Source organism: Hyperolius riggenbachi, chromosome 11 (genome assembly GCF_040937935.1).
Source record: "Hyperolius riggenbachi isolate aHypRig1 chromosome 11, aHypRig1.pri, whole genome shotgun sequence".
NCBI classification, from domain to species: Eukaryota; Metazoa; Chordata; class Amphibia; order Anura; family Hyperoliidae; genus Hyperolius; species Hyperolius riggenbachi.
In genome coordinates this window covers 48,620,752-48,644,550 of record NC_090656.1, presented here as the reverse complement: position 1 = coordinate 48,644,550, position 23,799 = coordinate 48,620,752, and the positions used below count along the sequence as shown (strand labels likewise).

The 23,799-nt window shown below is 45.9% G+C and overlaps 1 protein-coding gene across 3 annotated transcripts in view; it reads right to left on the bottom strand.

Moving 5' to 3' along the window:
• LOC137538410 (protein cornichon homolog 2) overlaps nt 1–23,799 on the bottom strand; it is a 325,780-nt gene that overhangs the window by 9,754 nt on the left and 292,227 nt on the right. For 2 of the 3 annotated variants that reach the window (XM_068260577.1, XM_068260578.1), the window contains one exon: nt 1,617–1,774. In XM_068260577.1, coding sequence (XP_068116678.1) covers nt 1,617–1,774 — 158 coding nt within the window. Of the gene's footprint in view, nt 1–1,616; nt 1,775–5,962; nt 6,068–23,799 lie in introns of those variants that run through there. The other variant, XM_068260579.1, reaches the window with a different exon arrangement.

Here is a 23,799-nt window from a genome sequence, read left to right as displayed (position 1 = left end):
CTGCACTGGTTAAAGGGAACCTAAACAGAGCGATATGGATGTTTCCTTTTAAACAATACCAGTAGCCTGGCAGTCCAGCTGATCTCTTTAGCTGCAGTAGAGGCTGAATCACACACCTGAAACAAGCATGCAGCTAATCCAGTCTGACTTCAGTCAGAGCACCTGATCTGCATGCTTGTTGAGGGGCTGTGGCTAAAAGTATTAGAGACACAGGATCAGCAGGAGAGTCAGGCAACTGGCACCATTTAAAAAGGAAAAATCCATATCAGTCTCAGTTTAGGTTCCCTTTAAGGGCTTCTCCTCTGACACAAGAGACCAGGGTTCAAATCTTGGCTCTTCCTGTTCAGTAGGCCAGCACCTATCCAGTGAGGAGACCTTGGACAAGACTTCCTAAGATTGCTACTGCCTAGTGAGCGTGCTCTAGCGACTGCAGCCTAAAGAGAGTCTGAAGCGAGAATAAATCTCGCTTCAGACCTCAGTCAGCAGGGGCATGTGTGTCCCTGCTAAAACGCCGCTATCCCGCGGCTTAACGAGGGTCCCTTACCCCCCGAAATCCCCTCCGAGCAGCGGGGGATCTCTTCCGGATTGAGGCAGGGCTAACTGCCGCAGCCCCGCCTCACGCGCGTCTCAGAGTGTATCTCCGCCTCTCCCCCGCCCCTCTCAGTCTTCCTTCACTGAGAGGGGCGGGGGAGAGGTGGCGATGCGTCGCTGATAGACGCGCTGTGAGGTAGGGCTGCAGCCGTTAGCCCTGCCTCAACAGCAGCAAAATTTACGACCAAGTTGGTTGTAGATTTTGCAAGGGGGGGGGGGTTTGGGGGGTCAGGGACCCTCGTTTAGCCGCGGGATAGCAGCGTTTTAGCAGGGGCACACATGCCCCTGCTAACTATGAGACAAGAAGCGAGATTTATTCTCGCTTCAGTGTCTCTTTAACCTCCTTGGCGGTCTGATTTTTTTCCAGATTTTAGGGTCTAAAAGCGGTGCAATTTTTTTCCACTCTTTCAGACCCTAAAACCTGAAAAAAATCATTCTGGCAGGGAGATCTGCAGCAAAATAAAAAAAAAATTACCTTCCTGGGCTCCTGTGCTGCAGTTTTCTCTTTGCCCACAAGATGGCGCTAATATACATATAAACGAACTTCTCTATATTTCTCTAATATAGAGAAGTTCGTTTTCAATATTAGCCCCGCCCCTGATGACGTCACGCTGCCACCACCGCTCTGCTGCCACCACCACGGCTGCGCTGCTCCAACTGCCTGCCGGGTCCCCGGAAGAATAGCGGGGACATGGGGGATCCCGGCGGCCAGGGAAAGACCCCACACTGCCGGAGAGAGAGGCTGGAGTCCCGCTGCGCAGCGAGATCGCGTGCGGGACACCAGAACCACAAGTAAAGCTCTGCAATGCCTACCCCGACCTGAGCTCGGGATCACCGCTAATAGCTTATTTTTTCTACCCCGAGCTCAGGTCGGAAAAACCGGCAAGGAGGTTAAGTCCGCCAGGAGAAAAGCGCAATATAAATGTTATCTTGTCTATGTATTACGCTCTACTCACCGTGCGCAAGACTAAACACGTAATCCTGCTTAGTGCAGTTTATAGTGCATACACCCTCTAATCACTTACCCCACATGCTTCACAGCTGTCCCCTAGCATTCTGTATCCCTTCAATAGGTAATCTCCCATAAGCCGACTAATTTTATCTTGGCGTTCTCGACGAACTCTCAAAATCTTCATCTCCGCTTCAGATGGTGGGGCCCAATCATCATCATCATCACCACCACCTAAAAGGAAGTCAGAAGTTGTGATTTCATTAGCTACAGCTAACAAGTAGCATATACTTCAACAAAACTGACTTTTGGTTCCACAAGAACTGAAACTTTGGGAGTGGTGGGGGAAAGGGCAGAGAGGTGGAATAACCAGATTTTAGAGTTTAAGACTACCCTACAATTAACCAATACGGTCAATGAGATGCTAATCACAGTTTGCATGCAGGCACTTCTACAGAAGGCCTTTACCAGGCAGTGTGGTGTGCCACCTAAATATAAAAATTCCTCTAAGCGATTTCAAAGTTAGTCCATCATGGGAATGGCTAGTACAGATGTGCAGATAACCAATCACAGATTTTAGTTAATAGACCATAATGCTGGGCATACACGGCGCGATAGTTGTTATCAATCGAGCCGCTGATGGCTCGATTGATAATATTCAACCTGTCCGATCACCACGGCGGATCGACTACACGCTCGCTCCCCGCAGGTGGACAATGGAAGAAACGAGCGGCTGATAAGGAACTGCCCGCGGGGATGAGCGGGAATCGATCCACGCGCCCACAGGAACGCGCCAGCATCGAGCCAGCGGCTCGATCACGGCACAGAATTGCACAGTGTATACCCAGCATAAGAGCAGAAAGGATCCAGGCACCAGCTCAAGTGGCTTACAAACAAATCACACCTTTATTCCATCCCCATTATCCTGACATACAGAGCAGTATGTTAGCCTGACAGCCCGCTTCAAACACCCGCTTCGTCAGAGGCAAGATACCATATATGGATCCCCCCATCAGCACTGTATTTAGTAACTTACCATTTCAATAGGTCTGCCTTTAGTAATCTGCAGCTTGCATGAAAATGTACTCAAGTTAGGTACTATATTAGCCTACAAACTGTATGCAAACTTCCTGTTCATCCCAGGGGAGTGAATACTAATTGTAGAGCTAGTATGGTTGAGGTGAGCTAGCGAGGATGTCCATAGGGAACAGTAATCCAATCACAACAATGTCTACAACTGAAGCCTTTTTATTGGCTGAATAGTGTGGGCATATACTGCAACCTATCTGAAACCGAGCAGTTCCAGAGAGCGCTGTCCACCCAACCACGTTAGAAGAATTTCCCTGTGGACTTTCTCAATAGCTCACCTCAACCATACCAGCACTCAGAATGTCAGTGACATGCTAATGAACAGTGTAAGCTCTGCATCTACAACCTATTTCCAGTGACTGGACCAGGGGACTCAGCTGACAAGCGAATAGGTAAATTTTGCTAACTTGACTGGGTGGACAGCACCCTCTCAAACTTTAAAGAGAATCTGTACTCTGAAATTCTTACAATAAAAAGCATACCATTCTATTCATTATGTGCTCCTGGTCCCCTCTGTGCTGTTTCTGCCATTCTCTGCTGCAAACCTGGCTTGTAATTGCCAGTTTTAGGCAGTGTTTACAAACAAACTAACCAGCTTCTAATAGGCTCAGCTAAGCAGAGTGTGTTAGTCACACAGAGCCTGCAGGGGGTGTGTACAGCTTCTAGCTAATCACAAGCAGCCCTGCACATTCCAGTCTGACTGCCTCAGCCTGACTGTGCCGACTATAGAGAGAAGATTAGATCATATAACAGAGATAACACAGCTACTGTGCAATTAGGAAAAGCTGCAGTAAGCCAGACCACATTAGAAAAGGCATAGGAACTTATAGCATAGAAGAAATAAAGATAAACAATTTGTTACAGAGTCTCTTTAACCACTAGACGACTGCATCACGCCAATGGCGGCATCCCCAGGACCGCCTAACGCTGGTCGGCAGAAGGTCCTCTTTTGCTGGAGATCACTCGCACATCTCCACTTGGGAGGCGGAGCTCCGCCTTCAGTGTCCCAGCAGCGATCGCCATCTATTTACTTAGTACAGCGCTGCGATCTATGGCAGCGCTGTACTGGGGACCGCTGTGTGACACGGCTGTTCCCCTGGGGTACACAGAAGAGATGTGCTGTGATAGGCTGAAGCCTAACACAGCCGATCGCTGTAATTGGCTGACAGGGGGAGGGAGAGAGAGGGGAAAACAATAAAAAAAATACACACATTTACTTAAATTAAATATTTATAAAAAAAAAAAAAAAAAAAAAAAACAAACAACAACTGGAGAGCGATTTTACGCCACCAACAGACAGCTCTGTTGGTGGGGATAAAAGGAAAGGAGGGGGGGGAGATTACTTGTGTGCTGACATGCATGGCCCTGCAGCGAGGCCTTAATGCTGCAGTGGCTTATTTCATGAAAAATGGCTTGGTCTTTAGGGGGGTTTAACACTGGGGTCCTCAAGTGGTTAAACTACACCCACACTATTTAGCCAATAACATAACATTGTAGAGGGTGCTGTGATTAGGGAACTGCTCACTAGAAGGCTTCCTGCTGAACCCCCTCAAGTAGACTGGCACTGCAAGTTGCAAGCAATCATCATACCAATTATCTATGTGAGGAGTGATGGCACTTCCATATGAACAAACCAGGAAACTGCACAGGGCCCCAGATCCAGCTGTCAGGCTCCCTCTTGATACCCCCATTCCCCATCACCACCACAGTGAATAGTGGTCCTCCTGGGGTCCCTGCAGAGTGTTTGCAGCAGAGTAAACTCACCTGTCCCATAGGTATCCTCTTTCAGTCTGCAGCAAGTTACCTGAGTCTCCCTCCATGACCTTACAGAATGTTACCTGCATACGTACATGCTGCTGGGCCGCAGAGAGGGATGAGGTACCTGCAAGCAGTGCTGTGGAGTCGGAATTGAGGAGTCAGAGGTTTCATAAACTGAGGAGTGGGATGATTTTTGTACCAAATCCACAGCCCTGGTAAGTATTAAACTAAGGAGTTGAAATCAGAGCAAATTTGGGCAACTGGAGTCAGGTTTCATAAACTGAGGAGTTGGATGATTTTTGTACAGACTCCACATCCACAGCCCTGCCTGCAAGGATGAACACAGAAGCACACAAGCTGAATGAGGAGCGTGCCAGCCAGGCACAGTGCAGGGACTCTGGGGACCACTATTCACCAGGGAGACAGTATGTCCCAAATCTGTCCTTGTGACTCCCCATCTGTGCAGGTTTTGCAGGCAATCTCATACATGCACAGTTGGGGAAATCAGTGTATCAGCAACATGGAATCCGCCTAGCTGAGTCACCAAGCCTGTAATACATGCACCACTGGAGACTCAAGAGGACAGGTTTGAGAAACACTGACTAAGGAGCCCCTCAGCCACCTTCAGGGCAGGACCTGGGAAAAAGTCTTGGTTATCCAGCACCAACCAGCAGATAAGTGACCACCTAATACTGTATTGAATCGGTAGCGGTGTGCATGGGGGGGGTTCCAAAATTTCAGCAAACATTGCCAAAATAGTATCCATTTCAAGTGAAATCAATGCCCCTTTACTTGCTTGCTGGGATGCAGGCTCGATCCTCGTTTCGCTTCGACAACTTTTTATTCTAAGGCCTCTTTCAGACAGACACCTGACCCACACGCTTGCCAGGCAGTTCAGTCTCCTGTCTGCCGCCCACCAGTGCAATCTAAATGCAGCCAAATTGCAGTGGTTGTAACACCACGCATGTACTGTACTGATGTAAATCGCTAGGGCTGTTAGTTTATCATAGAAATGAGAAGTATCTTTCGGGAGCGATTTTAAGAGGGATAATACAATGCAAATGAAAAATCGCAATCGCATAACAAAGTTGCAATTACTGGCGCTTGTGATTGCGATTGCTAGTGGAAAGGGGACATTGCACACCAGGACCTTCACCCGCTCGCTTTTTTTTCCCTGGGCTTCAGGCTGGAAACTCGGGTTGCAAGGTTAGTGCTGTCAGAGGGTATTATGGGGTTAATTTATGTGCTTCATGACTTTGCACATGCTCAGTAGCATTTTGTATGCTATTTTGATGGAACATACCCAAGACCCCATTATAGTTAACATGCCCTGCATGCGGCTGGACCCCCTGAAATGACTTGCCAGGTGTCCTCAGAAAATGCTAAATAATGCATAATTTCAGCACGATATAAAGCATATAATAGCAATGTACAGTATATATTAGCAATGCCTCACTCCAGCAAACTAAGTGAGCAGAGTCTCCCTTTCCTCTCTCTCTCTCATTCCCCAGGCTTGTGAAGGGACAGTAGCTGACTGCTGAGTACTAATAGGCAGACGCAGCTCGGCACTCTCACCCTGTAACGCCATGCTGCCGCCGCTGCTACCTCCTGAGAGAGGAAAATGTGCGCCTGACGGCTGTAAGGATGTGACATCGCAATCACGTGACCACGAGAATGGGAGGAGCTTACAGCTGACGAACTCTAGCAGAACCAGCAGCCCTATCCTCTCCAGTGAGGGGAAGACCTGCGTAACGTCACGTGACCCGCGGCGTGAATGGGCGGAGACCATAGTTCTGTAGCTGTATCTCCGTACATCTCCGCTGATATTGTAGTACTGACATGCATACACAATGAATTGTATTCAGTATGGAAATTGGGCTTGTCAAATAGACATTCAATATACGTTGATTTGGATAATACCTTTAAAGGATACATGAGCTGAAAAACAAAAGTTTGCCTTGTTAAAGCGGTATTGTCACCATAAAAATCAAATTTCAACCGCAACTGGTCTGAGTGTATTAAGTGATAAAGATGCTAATCCTGCATTAAAAACGTTATGGTTTGGAGTTATCACATACTTTAGAAGCACTGGCCCTTTAATAGTCAGTGCCAAACAGTTGCACGCTGGGGGTTCTTTTTATCCTACTAATATAATAAATGGGAAAGTTTGGATGTTTAGATGTTTGGATGTTTGTTACTCGATCACGCAAAAATGGCTGAACGCAGGGGCGCCGCGAGGCATAAAGCGAACCAAGCGGTCGCTTGGGGCCTCAAGATCGTAGGGGCCTCCGCGGCTCAGTGACGTCACTGTTTCCCCGCAGACCCGCGGGGCTGGCAGAGTAGGGCAGGGCTACGGGAAGATGGCCGCCGCCGAAGCCCTGCTTTGGAGACTATGTCTCCAGTACAGGGCTTCGGGTGGCCATCTTCCCGTAGCCCTGATTCAATCAGCGCGGGAGATTGGAGGAGGGAGGGAGTTCCGTGGGAACTGCGCGCCTGAGGAGCCGGCCAGGAGAGGAGACGGGGAGAGAAGACTTCTGCCAGTGCCAGGTGAGTAAATTCTTTTCTTTTTGCAGCTCTGAAAATGTGCCCTAATAGTGTTTGATTTCTGCTGAACTGTGCCCTAATAGTGTTTGATTTCTGCTGAACTGTGCCCTAATAGTTTGATTTCTGCTGAACTGTGCCCTAATTGTGTTTGATTTCTGCTGAACTGTGCCCTAATTGTGTTTGATTTCTGCTGAAAATGTGCCCTAATTGCGTTTGATATCTGCTGAAAAGGTGGCCCTAATTGCGTTTGATTTCTGCTGAACTGTGCCCTAATTGCGTTTGATTTCTGCTAAACTGTGCCCTAATTGCATTTGATTTCTGCTGAAAATGTGCTCTAATTGCGTTTGATTTCTGCTGAAAATGTGGCCCAAATTGCGTTTGATTTCTGCTGAAAATGTGCCCAAATTGTGTTTGATTTCTGCTGAATATGTGCCCTAATTTCGTTTGATTTCTGCTGAAAATGTGCCCAAATTGCGTTTGATTTCTGCTGAAATGTGGCCCTAATTGCGTTTGATTTCTGCTGAAAATGTGCCATAATTGCGTTTGATTTCTGCTGAAAATGTGCCCAAATTGCGTTTGATTTCTGCTGAAATGTGGCCCAAATTGCGTTCCATTTCTGCTGAAATGTGGCCCAAATTGCGTTTCATTTCTGCTGAAATGTGGCCCAAATTGCGTTCCATTTCTGCTGAAATGTGGCCCAAATTGCGTTTCATTTCTGCTGAAATGTGGCCCAAATTCTGTTTGTTTTCTGTTGAAATGTTGCACAAATTGCGTTTTTATTTTCTGGTGTCTGGGGTAACTGTTGCTGCATTTATTATTTAATGGTCATAGTTGGCTATATTTGCTGTGCTACGGTTAAGCTCCGCCCAATACAATGTCATGGCCAAATCCATCTTTCGGCGCGGCGCACTCAATCACCCCCACATCCATTTTCCCCGCAAACAGCCCCGCCCCAATCCGCCCTCCAGCTCCACCCATATGTCATGGCCACGCCCACTTGCCGCGGCGCAGGATAGGGCCACTTCCTACAGTCCCCTTGGGGCCACAAAAACCTTAGCTGCACCCCTGGCTGAAAGGATTTGAATGAAATTTGGCACACACATAGTACACTACCTGGAATAAAGTATAGGATACTTTTTATTCCCATAACCAAAAAGGGGGCGGAGACAAATACAAATTTCACTGGAAAATATAAACTGCAGCCATTCTTACACTGTTAATGGTAGGGTTCTCAAACTTTGCACAGTTGGTCGCTGGGTGACTGGGTGGAGTCTATAAAAGCCAATCAAAATTAACCTATTGATTTTCAAGGGGAATATTTACATTGCTGCTATTCTTGCACTGTTAATGGCACAAGCCTCAAACCTGGTACAGTTGATCAAGTGGGTGGAGCCACAAACAGCCAATTAAATTTGTTTCATTTCAATGCACATTATTGATGCCAAACACCGCAAAGATCACAAACTTGGTGTGAGGATCCGCGTGGCTGCCTGCGCAGGCAGGCAGCCTTTTGATCACTGTTCAGGTCTGCATTCTGCAGGTCTCTGGAAGAGAGACCTTTTGTCAGTTGTGCAGCTTGCTACTGAGGAATTTGCATATGTTTGTCATGCAGATTGCCTAGCCACATCCCCTGTGGGCTTGCTTTATAAAGAGCTATGTTTCCCACAGTAAGTTGCTGGTCATAAGGAGTCTTCCTGTGAAACACTCTGGAGAGTGTCAGCCTTGCTCATTGTTTGAAAGATTAGCTTAAGAGTAATTCCTGGGACTGCACTTAGGCAGGTTTCCCTAGTGCAGTTAGGATTGTATATCTGTTTTGTTTGTCTGTTGCGATTGTCCTGTCCCTGCGGTGGTCGACAGGAAGTCATTCTGATCTTTGTTCTTGGAGTATAGCTGGAGCAGCGGTTGCTACCAGCTATCTCCACTATCTGTCTTGCCTGGATCGCACTCACCTAGCGCTAGTGCTGTGGATCCATCTAATCTCCATCTCTCTGTCTCCCTGGATCGCACTGGCCTCTTTTCGCTAGTGCTGTGGATCCTATCTCTTGCTTGTCCCTGTTTTCGTGTGTCTGTCTTGTCTGCTACGAACGCTTGCTGGAGGCTCGGTGAGGTAACCGTTAAGCAAGCGCTCGCGTCCTCTGTTTCATGTTTGTCTGTCAGTGGTTAGTTAGGCGTGCTTGTCTCTATTGTGCTTATCACGTGGAGACCGCGCATGAACGCGTGCACTGTTGCGAATGAGTGCGGTCCTTATCTCCTCATTGTATGATTTGCTGTGCCTTTGCTACTCTAGTGCTCCGCCTTGCTGTAGCCTTGTGTCACGTCTGGCGATCGCACCTCTCGCGATCGCGTTCCTACTTCATATCTGCTGTGGTGTGTGCACTGTCGCGGGTTGGCGACTAGTTTGGTGCACACACATACAATCTGTCTCTGTGCTCATTCCCAATCGCCTCTCTTGCGATTGCGTTTCTTCCCTTCGTACAATTCCTGTCTGGCGTGTGTGGTAGGGCAGAGGAGCTGTTCCTCTGCACTCCACAGCTCCACCTGCCGACAGGAATTTCCCTCTACAGGTGCATTGCACCTTCTGCTGGGTTTCCGCAAATTATACGTTTGTGGAGGATTTCCGCAGTGTCAGCTGATCACGGAGAGAATTACACAATCGTTACACTTGGTAATTGATTAATTGTGTGTTAGGGTTAGAAAAGTAGGCACAGCCAACACCAGCCAAATACATAAAAGGGCAATGCCGGGTCATAAGTGGGCGGAGACAAAGACCAATTTTACTGGGAAAATGTAAACAGCAGCCATTCTTACACTGTTAATGGTAGGGTTCTCAAACTTTGCACAGTTGGTTACTGGGTGACTGGGATTAATATTCAGAAAAGTGGGCACAGCCAACACCAGCCAAATACATAAGCGGGCAACGCCGGGTCATAAGTGGGCGGAGACAAATACAAATTTTACTGGGAAAAGGTAAACTGCAGCCATTCTTACACTGTTAATGGTAGGGTTCTTAAACTTTGCACAGTTGGTTACTGGGTGACTGGGGTTAATATTTAGAAAAGTGGGTGGAGCCTACAAAAGGCAATAAAAAATTACCTATTGATTTTTCAGGGGAATATTTCATTGCTGCCATTCTTGCACTATTAATGGCACAAGCCTCAAACCTGGTACAGTTGATCATTGGGTGACTAGGGTTCAATTTCAGAAAGGGGGTGGAGCCACAAACAGACAATTAAATTTGTTTCATTTCAATGCACATTATTGATGCCAAACACCGCAAAGATCACAACAAACTTGGTAATTGATTAATTGTGTGTTAGGGTTAGAAAAGTAGGCACAGCCAACACCAGCCAAATACATAAAAGGGCAATGCCGGTTCATAAGTGGGCGGAGACAAATACCAATTTTACTGGGAAAATGTAAACAGCAGCCATTCTTACACTGTTAATGGTAGGGTTCTCAAACTTTGCACAGTTGGTTACTGGGTGACTGGGATTAATATTCAGAAAAGTGGGTGGAGTCTATAAAAGCCAATCAAAACTAACCTATTGATTTTCAAGGGGAATATTTACATTGCTGCCATTCTTGCACTGTTAATGGCACAAGCCTCAAACTTGGTACAGTTGATCATTGTGTGACTAGGGTTCAATTTCAGAAAGGGGGTGGAGCCACAAACAGCCAATTAGATTTGTTTCATTCCAATGCAAATTATTGATGCCAAACACTGCAAAGCTCACAAACTTGGTAATTGAGTAATTGATTCATTGTGTGTGAGGGTTAGAAAAGTGGGCACAGCCAACACCAGCCAAATACATAAGCGGGCAACGCTGGGTCATAAGTGGGCGGAGACAAATACAAATTTTACTGGGAAAAGGTAAACAGCAGCCATTCTTACACTGTTAATGGTAGGGTTCTTAAACTTTGCACAGTTGGTTACTGAGGGACTGGGGTTAATATTCAGAAAAGTGGGTGGAGCCTACAAAAGGCAATAAAAAATTACCTATTGATTTTTCAGGGGAATGTTTCATTGCTGCCATTCTTGCACTGTTAATGGCACAAGCCTCAAACCTGGTACAGTTGATCATTGGGTGACTGGGGTTTAAATTTATAAAAGGGGGTGGAGCCACAAACAGCCAATATAATTTGTTTCATTTTAATGCAGGTTATTGATGCCAAAGACCGCAAAGCTCACAAACTTGGTCATTGAGTAATTGATTAATTGTGTGTTAGGGTTAGGAAAAGTGGGCGCAACCAGCACCTGCAAAATACATAATCGGGCAATGCAGGGTCATCAGTAGGTGGTGACAAATGCAAATTTCACTGAGAAAATGTAAACTGCAGCAATTCTTACACTTTTAGTGGTAGGGTTCTCAAACTTTGCACAATTGGTCACTGGGTGACTGGGATTAATATTCAAAGAAGTGGGTGGAGCCTACAAAAGCCAATCAAAATTCACGTATTGATTTTCAAGGGGAATATGTAATTGCTACCATTCTTGCACTGTTAATGGCACAAGCCTTAAACCTGGTACAGTTGGTCATTGGGTGATTGGGGTTCAAATTCAGACAAAGGGCTGGAGCCACAAACAGCCAATCAGATTTGTTTAATCTTAATGCAAATTATTGATGCCAAAGACCGCAAAGCTCACAAACTTGGTTATTGAGTAATTGTGTGTTAGGGTTAAAAATAGTAGGCGGGGCCAACACCAGCCAAATACATACCTGAACAATGTTAGGAAATAAGTGGGTGGAGAAAAATACAAATTTCATTGCGCAAATGTAAACTGCAGCCATTCTTACACTGTTAATGGTAGGGTTCTCAAACTTTGCACAGTTGGTCACTGGGTGACTGGGATTAACCCTCCTGGTGGTTTAAAAAAATCCGCCAGGGGGCAGCAAAATAGTGTTTAAAAAAAAAAAAAAAAAAATTTCTTCACGTAGCGAGACAAAGTCTCGCTACATGATAGCCGCTGCTCAGCGGCATCCCCCCAGCCCCTCCGATCGCCGCCGGCGGTCGGAGATCAGGAGATCCCATTCAAAGAACGGGATCTCCTGGAGGGCTTCCCCCGTCGCCATGGCGACGGGCGGGATGACATCACCGACGTCATGACGTCAAAGGGGACTCCCATCCACCCCACAGCGCTGCCTGGCACTGATTGGCCAGGGAGCGCACGGGGTCTGGGGGGGGGGGGCGGCTGCGGCGTGACAAATAGCAGCGGATTGGCGGGTAGCGGCGGCGATCTGATGCTACACGCAGCTAGCAAAGTGCTGGCTGCGTGTAGCAAAAAAAAAATTATGCAAATCGGCCCAGCGGGGCCTTAGCGGTGCCTCCCGGCGGCATAGCCCGTGCTCAGCACAGGCTTACCGCCAGGGAGGTTAATATTCAGAAAAGTGGGTGGAGCCTATAAAAGCCAATCAAAATCCACCTATTGATTTTTAAGGGGAATATTTAATTGCTGCCATTCTTGCACTGTTAATCACCTGTACCTGGTACAGTTGGCGATTGGGGTTCAAATTCAGAAAAGGGGTGGAGCCACATCCAATCAGATTAATTTTATTTCATTGCAAATTATTGATGCCAAAGACCGCAAAGCTCACATACTTGGTCATTAAGTAATTATGTGTTAGGGTTAGGAAAAGTAGGCAGAGCCAACACTAGCCAAATACATACCCGGGCAACGCCGGGCAATCAGCTAGTCTATAATATATTCCTCCTCTTCCATTTATTTCCTTGCCTAGCTGCCTATCTGAAACATGATCCTCTGCTCACTTGTGTTTACAAGCAAGACTGAGGTGACTCAGCGATTGCAGGGGAAAAGAAAAAAAAGTTAAGGGCAGAAATGAAATCAGGATTTAGCCTCAAACTGTGGGCAAAAGACATGGTTCCCACCAGGAACAGAATACTCTTCATTTACTATATAAAATCCACTGAAATCAAAACGTGGACAGTACAATACATGTGTTATGTAAGTAGATCAAGTATTGATTTACTTACTTATGTATTTTTTTTCCCTGGCATAGAATGGCCAATCCTACTGCTTTAAAACCGAAGGTATTTGTGATAATACAGGTTGAAGTGAGCCTATGATGTCTCCCACAGTGCTTCACTGCTAAATATGTAAATAAATGAGCTGAAAAAGGAAAGGAAAGCGTCACTTACCCGGTGCTTCTTCCAGCCCCTAGAGATCTGTACAGGGGCGACACCAGCGTACAAGCGAGGCAAGCCCCTGCTTTGGGCCTCCCTGTGCAGGGGGACCTCGCTCTGCTGCTGGCAACCGCCGATCTGCTCGTTGCTGCCCCGGGGGTCCAATATAACTTATGTGGCCCCGACCCTCACGGACTCTTCTCGCCGCTCTCTCCTGTTGTTGCCGGGCCCGCTTCTTTTCCTGTCTCCGCCATTGGGGATTGCGTCTTGTCTCCATGGTTACCCAGCGGTGCCTCTCATGACATCAGAGGTGCTGCCGGAAGTAACCATGGCGATAGTTCGCAGGCAATGAGAGGAGTGCAGGAAGAGAAGGAGAGCTCGGCGACAGGAGTCCACGTTGGAACGGGGTTACGTAAGTCACTAAAGTATACTGCAGTACCTATAGCTCGCTATCTATACTGAGGGCACCCCATGCACCTGGCTACCTATACTGGGCACCTATAGATCACTATCTATACTGGGGCACCACATGTACCTGGCTACCTATACTGCAGTACCTATGTCTCGCTATCTATACTGAGGGCATCCCATGCACCTGGCTACATATACTGCAGTAACTATAGTTCGCTAGCTATACTGAGGGCACCCCATGTAGCTGGCTACCTATACTGCAGTAACTATAGCTCGCTAGCTATACTGAGGGCACCCCCCATGCACCTGGCTACCTATACTGGGCACTTATAGATCGTCATCTATACTGGGGTACCACATATACCTGGCTACCTATACTGCAGTACCTATAGCTCACTATCTATTCTGAGGGCACCCCATGTAGCTGGCTACCTATACTGCAGTACCTATAGTTCGCTATCTATACTGAGGGTACCCCATGCACCTGGCTACCTATACTAGGCACCTATAGATCGCTATCTATACTGGGGCACCACATGTTCCTGGCTACCTATACTGCAGTGCCTATAGCTCGTTATTTATACTGAGGGCACCACATGTAGCTGGCTACCTATACTACAGTACCTATAGCTCGCTAGCTATACTGAGGGTACCATATGTTCCTAACCTGGCTACCTATACATCAGTACATATAGTTTGCTATCTATACTGAGGGCACCACATGTAGCTAGCTACCTATACTGCAGCATCTATAGCTTGCTACCTATACTGAGGGCACCACATGTACCTGGCTATCTATACTGCAGTACTTATAGCTCGCTACCTATATTACGGGCACCACATGTACCTGGCAACCTATACTGCAGTACTTATAGCTTGCTACCTATACTGAGGGCACCACATGTACCTAGTAACCTATTCTGCAGTACCTACAGCTCGCTACCTATACTGAGGGCATCACCTGTACCCTATTCTGTATGTTAACCGGGGACTACCTGTATTTTACTATTATTTGGCTCCACCCACATCATGCAGTGGCCACGACCACTTTGACTGTGATCATGAGAGGTATGCAGCGTGCCCATACAAGAGTCGACAATTTTGCGGTGGGACAGCGTAGGCCTGGAGCACAGCGGAACTATGATGCTGGACACATAGACTTCCTGGGGCTGGATGAAGCCGCAAGTAAGTAAAGCTTTGCTTTCCCTTTTCAGCTCATGCATCCTTTAATGACTGCATAGTCCATAGTTTATTGCAAGCTTTTGAAACATTATTTGTTTTTCAGGCATGAGACTGAACTGGTTCTGTATTATGCCTGAAGCAGAAACTTAAAGAGAAACTCCGACCAAGAATTGAACTTTATCCCAATCAGTAGCTGATACCCCCTTTTACATGAGAAATCTATTCCTCTTCACAAACAGACCATCAGGGGGAGCTGTATGGCTGATATTGTGGTAAAACCCCTCCCACAAATTAATTCTGAGTAGTACTCTTGGCAGTTTTATATCTGTGAACCCTGTTGCATTGTGGGAAATAGCTGTTTACAGCTGTTTCCAACTGCCAAAACAGCAAGCAACAGCTACATCTCTTGCCAGCAGTAAAAATGTCACCATGTGATAAATGTCAGAATGTAAATCAGGGATTTAAAATATTTTACAATAGGCAAACACTGACTAAATCATTTATACATAATTATTGTAAAAATGAAGCACTTTTTTTTATTACATTATTTTCACTGGAGTTCCTCTTTAAAGTGTACCAGAGAGAAATGATATTAAAAGATCTATACATACCTGGAGCTTCCTCCAGCCCCATCTGCACGGATCGCTCCCACGCCACAGTTCTCAGTCTACTCCGTCCTCTGTACCGGGTCCCGTAACTTTGGACAATCGAAGCCAGGTTGCGCTAGCACAGTGCGCTCTCTCCGGCGGAGATTGTAGTGTGCAGGCATATGGCATACACCGCACATACTGTACCCAGGTCAGAGAGGAATCAGGATTGCTGCAGCATAATTCAGGGGAGGCAGAAGATGTGCCAGGAGTAGTGTGGACCATGTGAGCACTTCATCAGATATTTATTTTATTTATTTATTTAAGTATTTACTGTATATAGCGCCGACATATTACGCAGCGCTGTACAGAGTATATTGTCTTGTCAATAACTGTCCCTCATAGGGGCTCACAATCTAGTCCCTACCACAGTCATATGTCTATGCATGTATTGTGTAATGTATGTATCATAGTCTAGGGCCAATTTAGGGGGAAGCCAATTAACTTGTCTGTATGTTTTTTTGGAATGTGGGAGGGAACCGGAGTGCCCGGAGGAAACCCACACAGACATGGGGAAAACATACAAACTCCTTGCAGATGTGGACCTTGCTGGGATTAGAACCGGGAACCCAGCATTGCAAGGCAAGAGCACTAACCACTATGCCACCGTGCTGCCCAATAGATATCCTTACATTTTGTTATGATCATGTCTGCAGCGTTTACTGCTGGCTGCAGTGGTATTGTAACCCAAGCAGTTCTGATGTCATTACATGCATTTTCTTGCATAGTTTGGTTTGCACTTAAACTAGTTGCTGATTCCATCTGCAGTCACTCTGAAATTAATGACAGTTTAACATGCTCTTGTGTAAACAAACATTGTCTGCTGCAGTGGAGGGGCAGTCCCTTTCCTGCAGGCTGCATATCATTGTCTGCCTTTTCCTGCTATCAGCCTGTGATTAATTACCATTCACTTGTGTGGGAATCTGCAGGTCTGCTCCCATTGGATGACCTCAGTATAAAGAACTGCTTCCTGCAATGTCTCATGGGCTACCATAGTCTCAGATTCTATCTGTTACTCTGCTTGTGCCCCACCTCGTTCCTGGTCCGTGTGGACTGCGCTGACTCCTGCGAAGGGGTCAGCGAGTCCTCCTAGTTCTGCTCTTGTTCTAGAAGTTGTTACTTGCTTGTCTTGTGTCATATATTGGTTCATCGCCAATATATACGCATACTTGCGCATTTTGTTATTTTCCTTGAATTCGTGTTACGTTGATACATCAGTGTCGCTGATATATACGTACACGAACTGTTTATATCCTGTGTTCCGTTAGTCAGCGTTCCAGCACGCTGAGCTAGTTATCCTGTTCCTGGTCCTGTTTGTGGATTGCGTTCATCTCTGCGAAGAGATAGCGAATCCTTCTGAGTCCTGTTCCCTGTATTACTCCAGTCTTAGTCAGAGTTCCTGCTTATGTCATATATCGGTTCATTGCCGATATATACATATGTTAGTCAGACGTTACGAATAGTTTCATTGATAGCTGTAATTGTAATACGCTAGGAAAACATACTTATTGTGTATTTATCTGTGTTACATTCATCTATCTTGATCCTGCTATTTCCTGTCTCTCCTGTCCTGTCTTTGTGAGGCACGCCATCGCCGCAACGCATTGGCTGCCTCATTCCAGTCTGTCTGGTTTTGGACGCTTGCTGTCGCTAAGTAATCGCTAGCTAGCAAGCGTTCATTCTGTCTACCTGTCCTGATCTCCTCAGTCCTGGTTTGTGCGCTCAGCGCTACTTTGCGCTGAGACGTTATTACGAAAGTGTTGTTTGTGGCTGTTCGGATCTGCACCGGCTCTGTGCACCACAATCTCCTATTGGAGTCAGTCCTCTCCTCCACTAAACTGGGGATATCCTGATCCCTTGTGCTGGTGTGTGTACCTCCTTCACGTCAGCTTATGTGTTGTATGCTGACTGTGGAGATTACACCCCCAAGCTTAACACATTTAGTGTGAGTATGTTGATAAAACATTTATACTTATAGTAGATCAACTTTTTTTGTGCACTAAAGCAGGCAGATCTTATTCTTGATACCTATACGGTACCTGTGAGGCGGAGATGGGATAGTTGTTTCAGTACGAGAACAACAAAGCTTGTACTGCAGAGATAGCATGGTGGGAGGGGGTCTTTCTGCTACCGACTGCAATCATTGGACTTTGCTCATTGTCCTCGATGGACATACACACCTACAACATTTTCATTCATTTTATGTAAATGGTGGAGTTGACAATAAAAGAATGTTCTCCAGTAGATAAATAGCCTGAATCTTTTTTTTTTTTTTTTAATCCCATGATGACTTTCATTCAGCTTTACACACGAGACCTCAACTGTGCTACGTGAGGAAGAACTATATGAGAGTAGACAAGACAATGTTATCACAGCCAGCAGCATGCTGCCAAACATGGGTCATAGTGAGTCATGTCCATCAGCCATAAATGATAGATGACAGACAGTCTATCTGAGCTGCTGTACAGCAGCAGATGCACTGATTAACAGCGCAGGATCATGTAGTGCCTAATCAGGCGTGAGGATTGCACACATGTCCTTCTGAGCAGCATTGTGATAGTGACACCATTAGCAGCCCATGATGGGTAATTCTTTACCTTCCTGTAGTACAACTAAAACTCACACACATGCCTCCATGGTCATATGTAATTACCTGTTCCCCAAGTAATAAGGTGGAAGACCCAAGCCAGACAAGTAGGGCTCTGGAGAGATGATTACATGATAGTGCTGTAAGCTAGCTGTATAAAGGTGTACTGTGTAAACCAATGAAAGACTGATATTTTTAATGTCAGCACTCACCACAGCCCACTGTGGACCACCCTGCTCTTCCTGCGCTTGATTTTTATTTATTTATACAGTGCCATCATTTTCTGTGGCGCTGTACTAAGGAAAAACTTGGGTACATGAAGGTACAGACAATAGTGTACAGACACTGCTACAAAATATAGCAACGGTAGGCAATATATAACATGTTTTAGTGTGAGTTGTATAGGGATTTTAAAAAAAAGTACAACAACCTACGAGACTAAACTCGAGGAAAGCCTCTGGCCCAGATGGTGTGTCACCGGCCTGCCTGAAAACTTGTGCACAACAGCTCACCCCCATCCTCTCTGCTATCTTCACCAAATCTCTTCAGGAAGGGAGTGTCCCCGTGTGCTTCAAGAGGTCCACCATCATTCCTGTCCCCAAAAAACAGGATGTCTCCGACCTCAACAACTACAGGCCTGTGGCACTCACATCTGTCATCATGAAAACCTTTGAGAGCATGGTTCTGCCCCTCCTGAAACTTTCCACAGTGGCCCGACTGGACCCGCTACAGTTTGCGTACAGAGCAAACAGGTCCACCGATGACGCCATAAACACCTGCCTGGAGTTTGTTTATGATCATCTGGATAGGCCAGGCTCATACGCCAGGGTCCTCCTATTAGACTTCAGCTCGGCGTTCAACACTATCAGCCCCCAAATACTTCAGGAGAATCTTACTGCACTGGAGGTCCACCCTACCCTACGACTGTGGATCACCGACTTCCCCACGAACAGATCCCAAGTCGTGAAGCTAGGAACTATACTCTCGCAACCTAGGTCCACCAACACAGGAGCCCCACAAGGATGCGTACTGTCACCGTTTCTATTCTCCCTATACACAAATAACTGCAGGTCCACAGCAAACTCTGTCAAAGTGATCAAATTTGCTGACGACACCACCATTGTGGGCCTCATCACCGAAAACGATGAGCGGGAGTACCGGAACCAGGTAGACAGGATCTGCCACTGGTGCAAGGAGAATGGCCTGGTCCTCAACTCCACAAAATCTGTCGAGGTAGTCGTCGACTTTAGGAAGCACGCCACCCCCCCTTCTCCAATCTGCATTGACAACACAGAAGTGGAAAGAGTCCCTTATGCACGCCTTCTAGGCACTACTATCTCAAACGATCTAACTTGGAAAACAAACACTATCTCAATCCAGAGGAAAGCTCAACAGAGACTATTCTTTCTCCGCCAACTGAAGAAGTTTGGCATGTCCCAGAAACTCATGTCAAGCTTCTACTCCGCCACTATCGAATCTGTCCTCTGCACCTCCATCCTGGTCTGGTATGCCGGTTCCTCTGCTGGTGACAGGCACAAACTACAGAGAGTCATTAGATCAGCGGAGAGAATCATTGGTAAACCACTCCCCCCTCTGGACCTCCTCTACGACTCCAGACTACGCTCCAGAGCCTTGAGGATAGCCAGTGATCCCTCACATCCAGGCTACCGCTTCTTCAGTCGGCTCCCCTTGGGCAAGAGATTCCGGACTATTGCCACCAAGACCTCAAGGCACCGAAACAGCTTTTTCCCCTCAGCCGTCAAATCATTGAACGCTATGCACTTTATTCCCACCCTATAGTGTCGGTTGCACTGTGAACTCTGTACTATCTGTGTTTTTGACTCTCTGTGTGTATATTTTTGATGTGATTGTTGTATTTGATGTATTTTTGCGTATTTGCTACACTCAGCCCTGTTATGCCAAGCCCAATTCCGGGCACGACCCAGTCGTGCTTGGCGAAAATAAAAGATTCTGATTCTGATTCTGAGACACAAAAGTAAGAACCCTGCCCTTGCAAGCTTACATAACAATTATTATTATTATTATTATTATTGATTTATAAAGCGCCAACATATTCTGTGGCTCTGTACAAAGTAAGAAACAAACATGGGGTACATAATACAGACAATGGTGTACACTAATATACAAGATACCTAATTAGTGACAAAATACAAAAAGGATACAGCATACAGAATGCAAAATACAGAATCGGTAATGACAGTGATAAAAGTAACATGATGAATAAAATGTATAATGATTTCCAAGACACAAAAGGGGGAGAGAGCCCTGCCCTTGCGAGTTTACAATCTAAAGGGAATGGGTGGAAACAAGAGGAGGGGTAGTATACGATAAAATATATAAAGGCAGTGTGTTTTAGGATACCTAGTAGGAGTGCAATTTGGTCTTAGGACAAAGGGAAGTGGCCTAGGGTAGCGCATATGCTTGTCGGAACGAATGAGTTTTTATAGAGCGTTTAAAAGTAACAAAGGTTTGGCGAGTGACGGATGTGTTGTGGGAGAGGATTCCAGAGAAGGGGTGAAGCGCGTGCAAAATCTTGTAAACGTGAATGAGAGGAGTTGATTCTAGAGGAGGACAGCAGAAGATCATGTGCCGATCTGAGATTGCGATTGGGTTTGTATCTGGAGATTAGTGAGGATATGTACCGGGGAGAGAGATTGTGGAGAGCTTTGTAGGTTAGGGTTAGGAGTTTGAACTGGATCCTCTTGTTAATTGGTAGCCAGTGAAGAGCTTGACAGAGAGGGTCAGCAGAGGAAGATTGAGAAGAAAGATGAATGAGACGAGCAGCTGAGTTCAGTACCGACTGGAGTGGGGCCAGTCTGTTAGAAGGTAATCAATGGTAACCAATGGTAACAATGGCCTCAACCTATCAATGTACTAATCAATTTAAACAAAACTTCAAGAGCACCTCAATATTTCATAGGCGTCAATTCACCAGAGAGGATTTACTAAGAGAAAAAAGGTAGGTAGTTTATCTCATGAGGTATTTTAACACTCTGGAGTCAATTCACCAGTGTGAGAGGACAGAGAGAAAAATGTTCGATAGCAGGGGATAATGGAGAGATATGCATGAGGAAAGTGTGAGAAAGCAGAGAGTTAGGTAATCGGTATTAATGATTTGCATGGGATACTTTTCCTCTCTGTAAGCTTGAAAGTGAAGCATTGTGGGTAGGAGGCAGAATTTTACCACTACCTGACCAGAGTATTCCCGCCTTTTACTGCCGGATCATATCATAAATCATATCACGAGTGAGTCTGAACTTCTTCACCACCTCTGTCTCAGTAAAATTATCAAGAACTGTTCTCTCACGAAAAATATGAGGGGAGATTAAACAGACCCTCCTCCTGCGCCTTCATCTCCTAATAATAGAAGCAAGCTCTAAGGCTTAGTGCACACCAGAGCGGTTCGGCAGCGTTTTGCAATCCGCTTGCGGCTGCGGATACGCTTGGGTAATGTATTTCAATGGGCTGGTGCACACCAGAGCGGGAGGCGTTTTGCAGAAACGCATACTCCCGGGCTGCTGCAGATTTTGGATTGCAGAGGCGTTTCTGCCTCAATGTTAAGTATAGGAAAAACGCAAACCGCTCTGAAAAACGGCACTTCAGAGCGGTTTGCCAGGCGGTTTTTGTTACAGTAGCTGTTCAGTAACAGCTTTACTGTAACAATACATGAAATCTACTACACCAAAAACGCTTCACAAAACCGCAAAATGCTAGCTGAAACGCTACAGAAAAAGAAGAAAAAGCGTTTCAAAATCTGCTAGCATTTTGCGGATCTGCTAGCGGTTTTTGGTGTGCACCAGGCCTAACAGAGTAAGCTCAAAAGGCTCCATCTTCCAAAGCAGCAGCTGCTGTGTGAAAACCACAATGGCGTCAATTCACCAGAGAGGATTTACTAAGAGAAAAAAGGTAGGTAGTTTATCTCATGAGGTATTTTAACACTCTGGAGTCAATTCACCAGTGTGAGAGGACAGAGAGAAAAGTGTTTGATAGCAGGGGATAATGGAGAGATATGCATGAGGAAAGTGTGAGAAAGCAGAGAGTTAGGTAATCGGTAATAATGATTTACATGGGATACTTTTCCTCTCTGTAAGCTTGAAAGTGAAGCATTGTGGGTAGGAGGCGGAGTTTTACCACTTCCTGACCAGAGTATTCCTGCCTTCTACTGCCGGATCATATCATAAATCATATCACGAGTGAGTCTGAACTTCTTCACCACCTCTGTCTCAGTAAAATTATCATCAAGAACTGTTCTCTCACGAAAAATACGAGGGGCGATTAAACAGACCCTCCTCCTGCGCCTTCGTCTCCTCATAATAGAAGCAAGCTCTAAGGCCTAGTTCACACCAGAGCGGTTTGGCTGCGTTTTGCGATCCGCTTGCGGCTGCGGATACGCTTGCGTAATGTATTTAAATGGGCTGGTGCACACCAGAGCGGGAGGCGTTTTGCAGAAACGCATACTCCCGGGCTGCTGCAGATTTTGTATTGCGGAGGCATTTCTGCCTCAATGTTAAGTATAGGAAAAACGCAAACCGCTCTGAAAAATGGCACTTCAGAGCGGTTTGCCAGGCGGTTTTTGTTACAGTAGCTGTTCAGTAACAGCTTTACTGTAACAATACATGAAATCTACTACACCAAAAACGCTTCCCAAAACTGAAAAACGCTAGCTGAAACGCTGCAGAAAAAGAAGAAAAAGCGTTTCAAAATCTGCTAGCATTTTGCGGATCTGCTAGCGGTTTTTGGTGTGCACCAGGCCTAACAGAGTAAGCTCAAAAGGCTCCATCTTCCACAGCAGCAGCTGCTGTGTGAAAACCACGATATCTCCAGGTTCATTCAGGGGATAAAGAGATGAAAAAATAACGAATGGCCACACCCCCTTTCTTCCCTGGTGAATTGTGATTTGGAAAAAAACTAACTACTAACTATCACTTATTTATCTCATACGTATCTCACATTTATCTCTTGCATTTCTCTCTGTCGATATTTTCCCCTATACTTCTGGAGAATTGCTATTTGGAGATATCACAGGAGGTAAATTACCTCCCAAGAGATAAATAGGTTGGAAACCTCTGGTGAATTGACGCCATTATCTCCAGGTTCATTCAGGGGATAAAGGCGTCAATTCACCAGAGGTTACCAACCTATTTATCTCTTGGGAGGTAATTTACCTCCTGTGATATCTCCAAATAGCAATTCTCCAGAAGTATAGGGGAAAATATCGACAGAGAGAAATGCAAGAGATAAATGTGAGATAAGTATGAGATAAATAAGTGATAGTTAGTAGTTAGTTTTTCTCCAAATCACAATTCACCAGGGAAGAAAGGGGGTGTGGCCATTCGTTATTTTTTCATCTCAATGGCGTCAATTCACCAGAGAGGATTTACTAAGAGAAAAAAGGTAGGTAGTTTATCTCATGAGGTATTTTAACACTCTGGAGTCAATTCACAAGTGTGAGAGGACAGAGAGAAAAATGTTAGATAGCAGGGGATAATGGAGAGATATGCATGAGGAAAGTGTGAGAAAGCAGAGAATTAGGTAATCGGTATTAATGATTTACATGGGATACTTTTCCTCTCTGTAAGCTTGAAAGTGAAGCATTGTGGGTAGGAGGCGGAGTTTTACCACTACCTGACCAGAGTATTCCCGCCTTTTACTGCCGGATCATATCATAAATCATATCACGAGAGAGTCTGAACTTCTTCACCACCTCTGTCTCAGTAAAATTATCAAGAACTGTTCTCTCACGAAAAATACGAGGGGCGATTAAACAGACCCTCCTCCTGCGCCTTCGTCTCCTCATAATAGAAGCAAGCTCTAACGCCTAGTGCACACCAGAGCGGTTCGGCTGCGTTTTGCGATCCGCTTGCGGCTGCGGATACGCT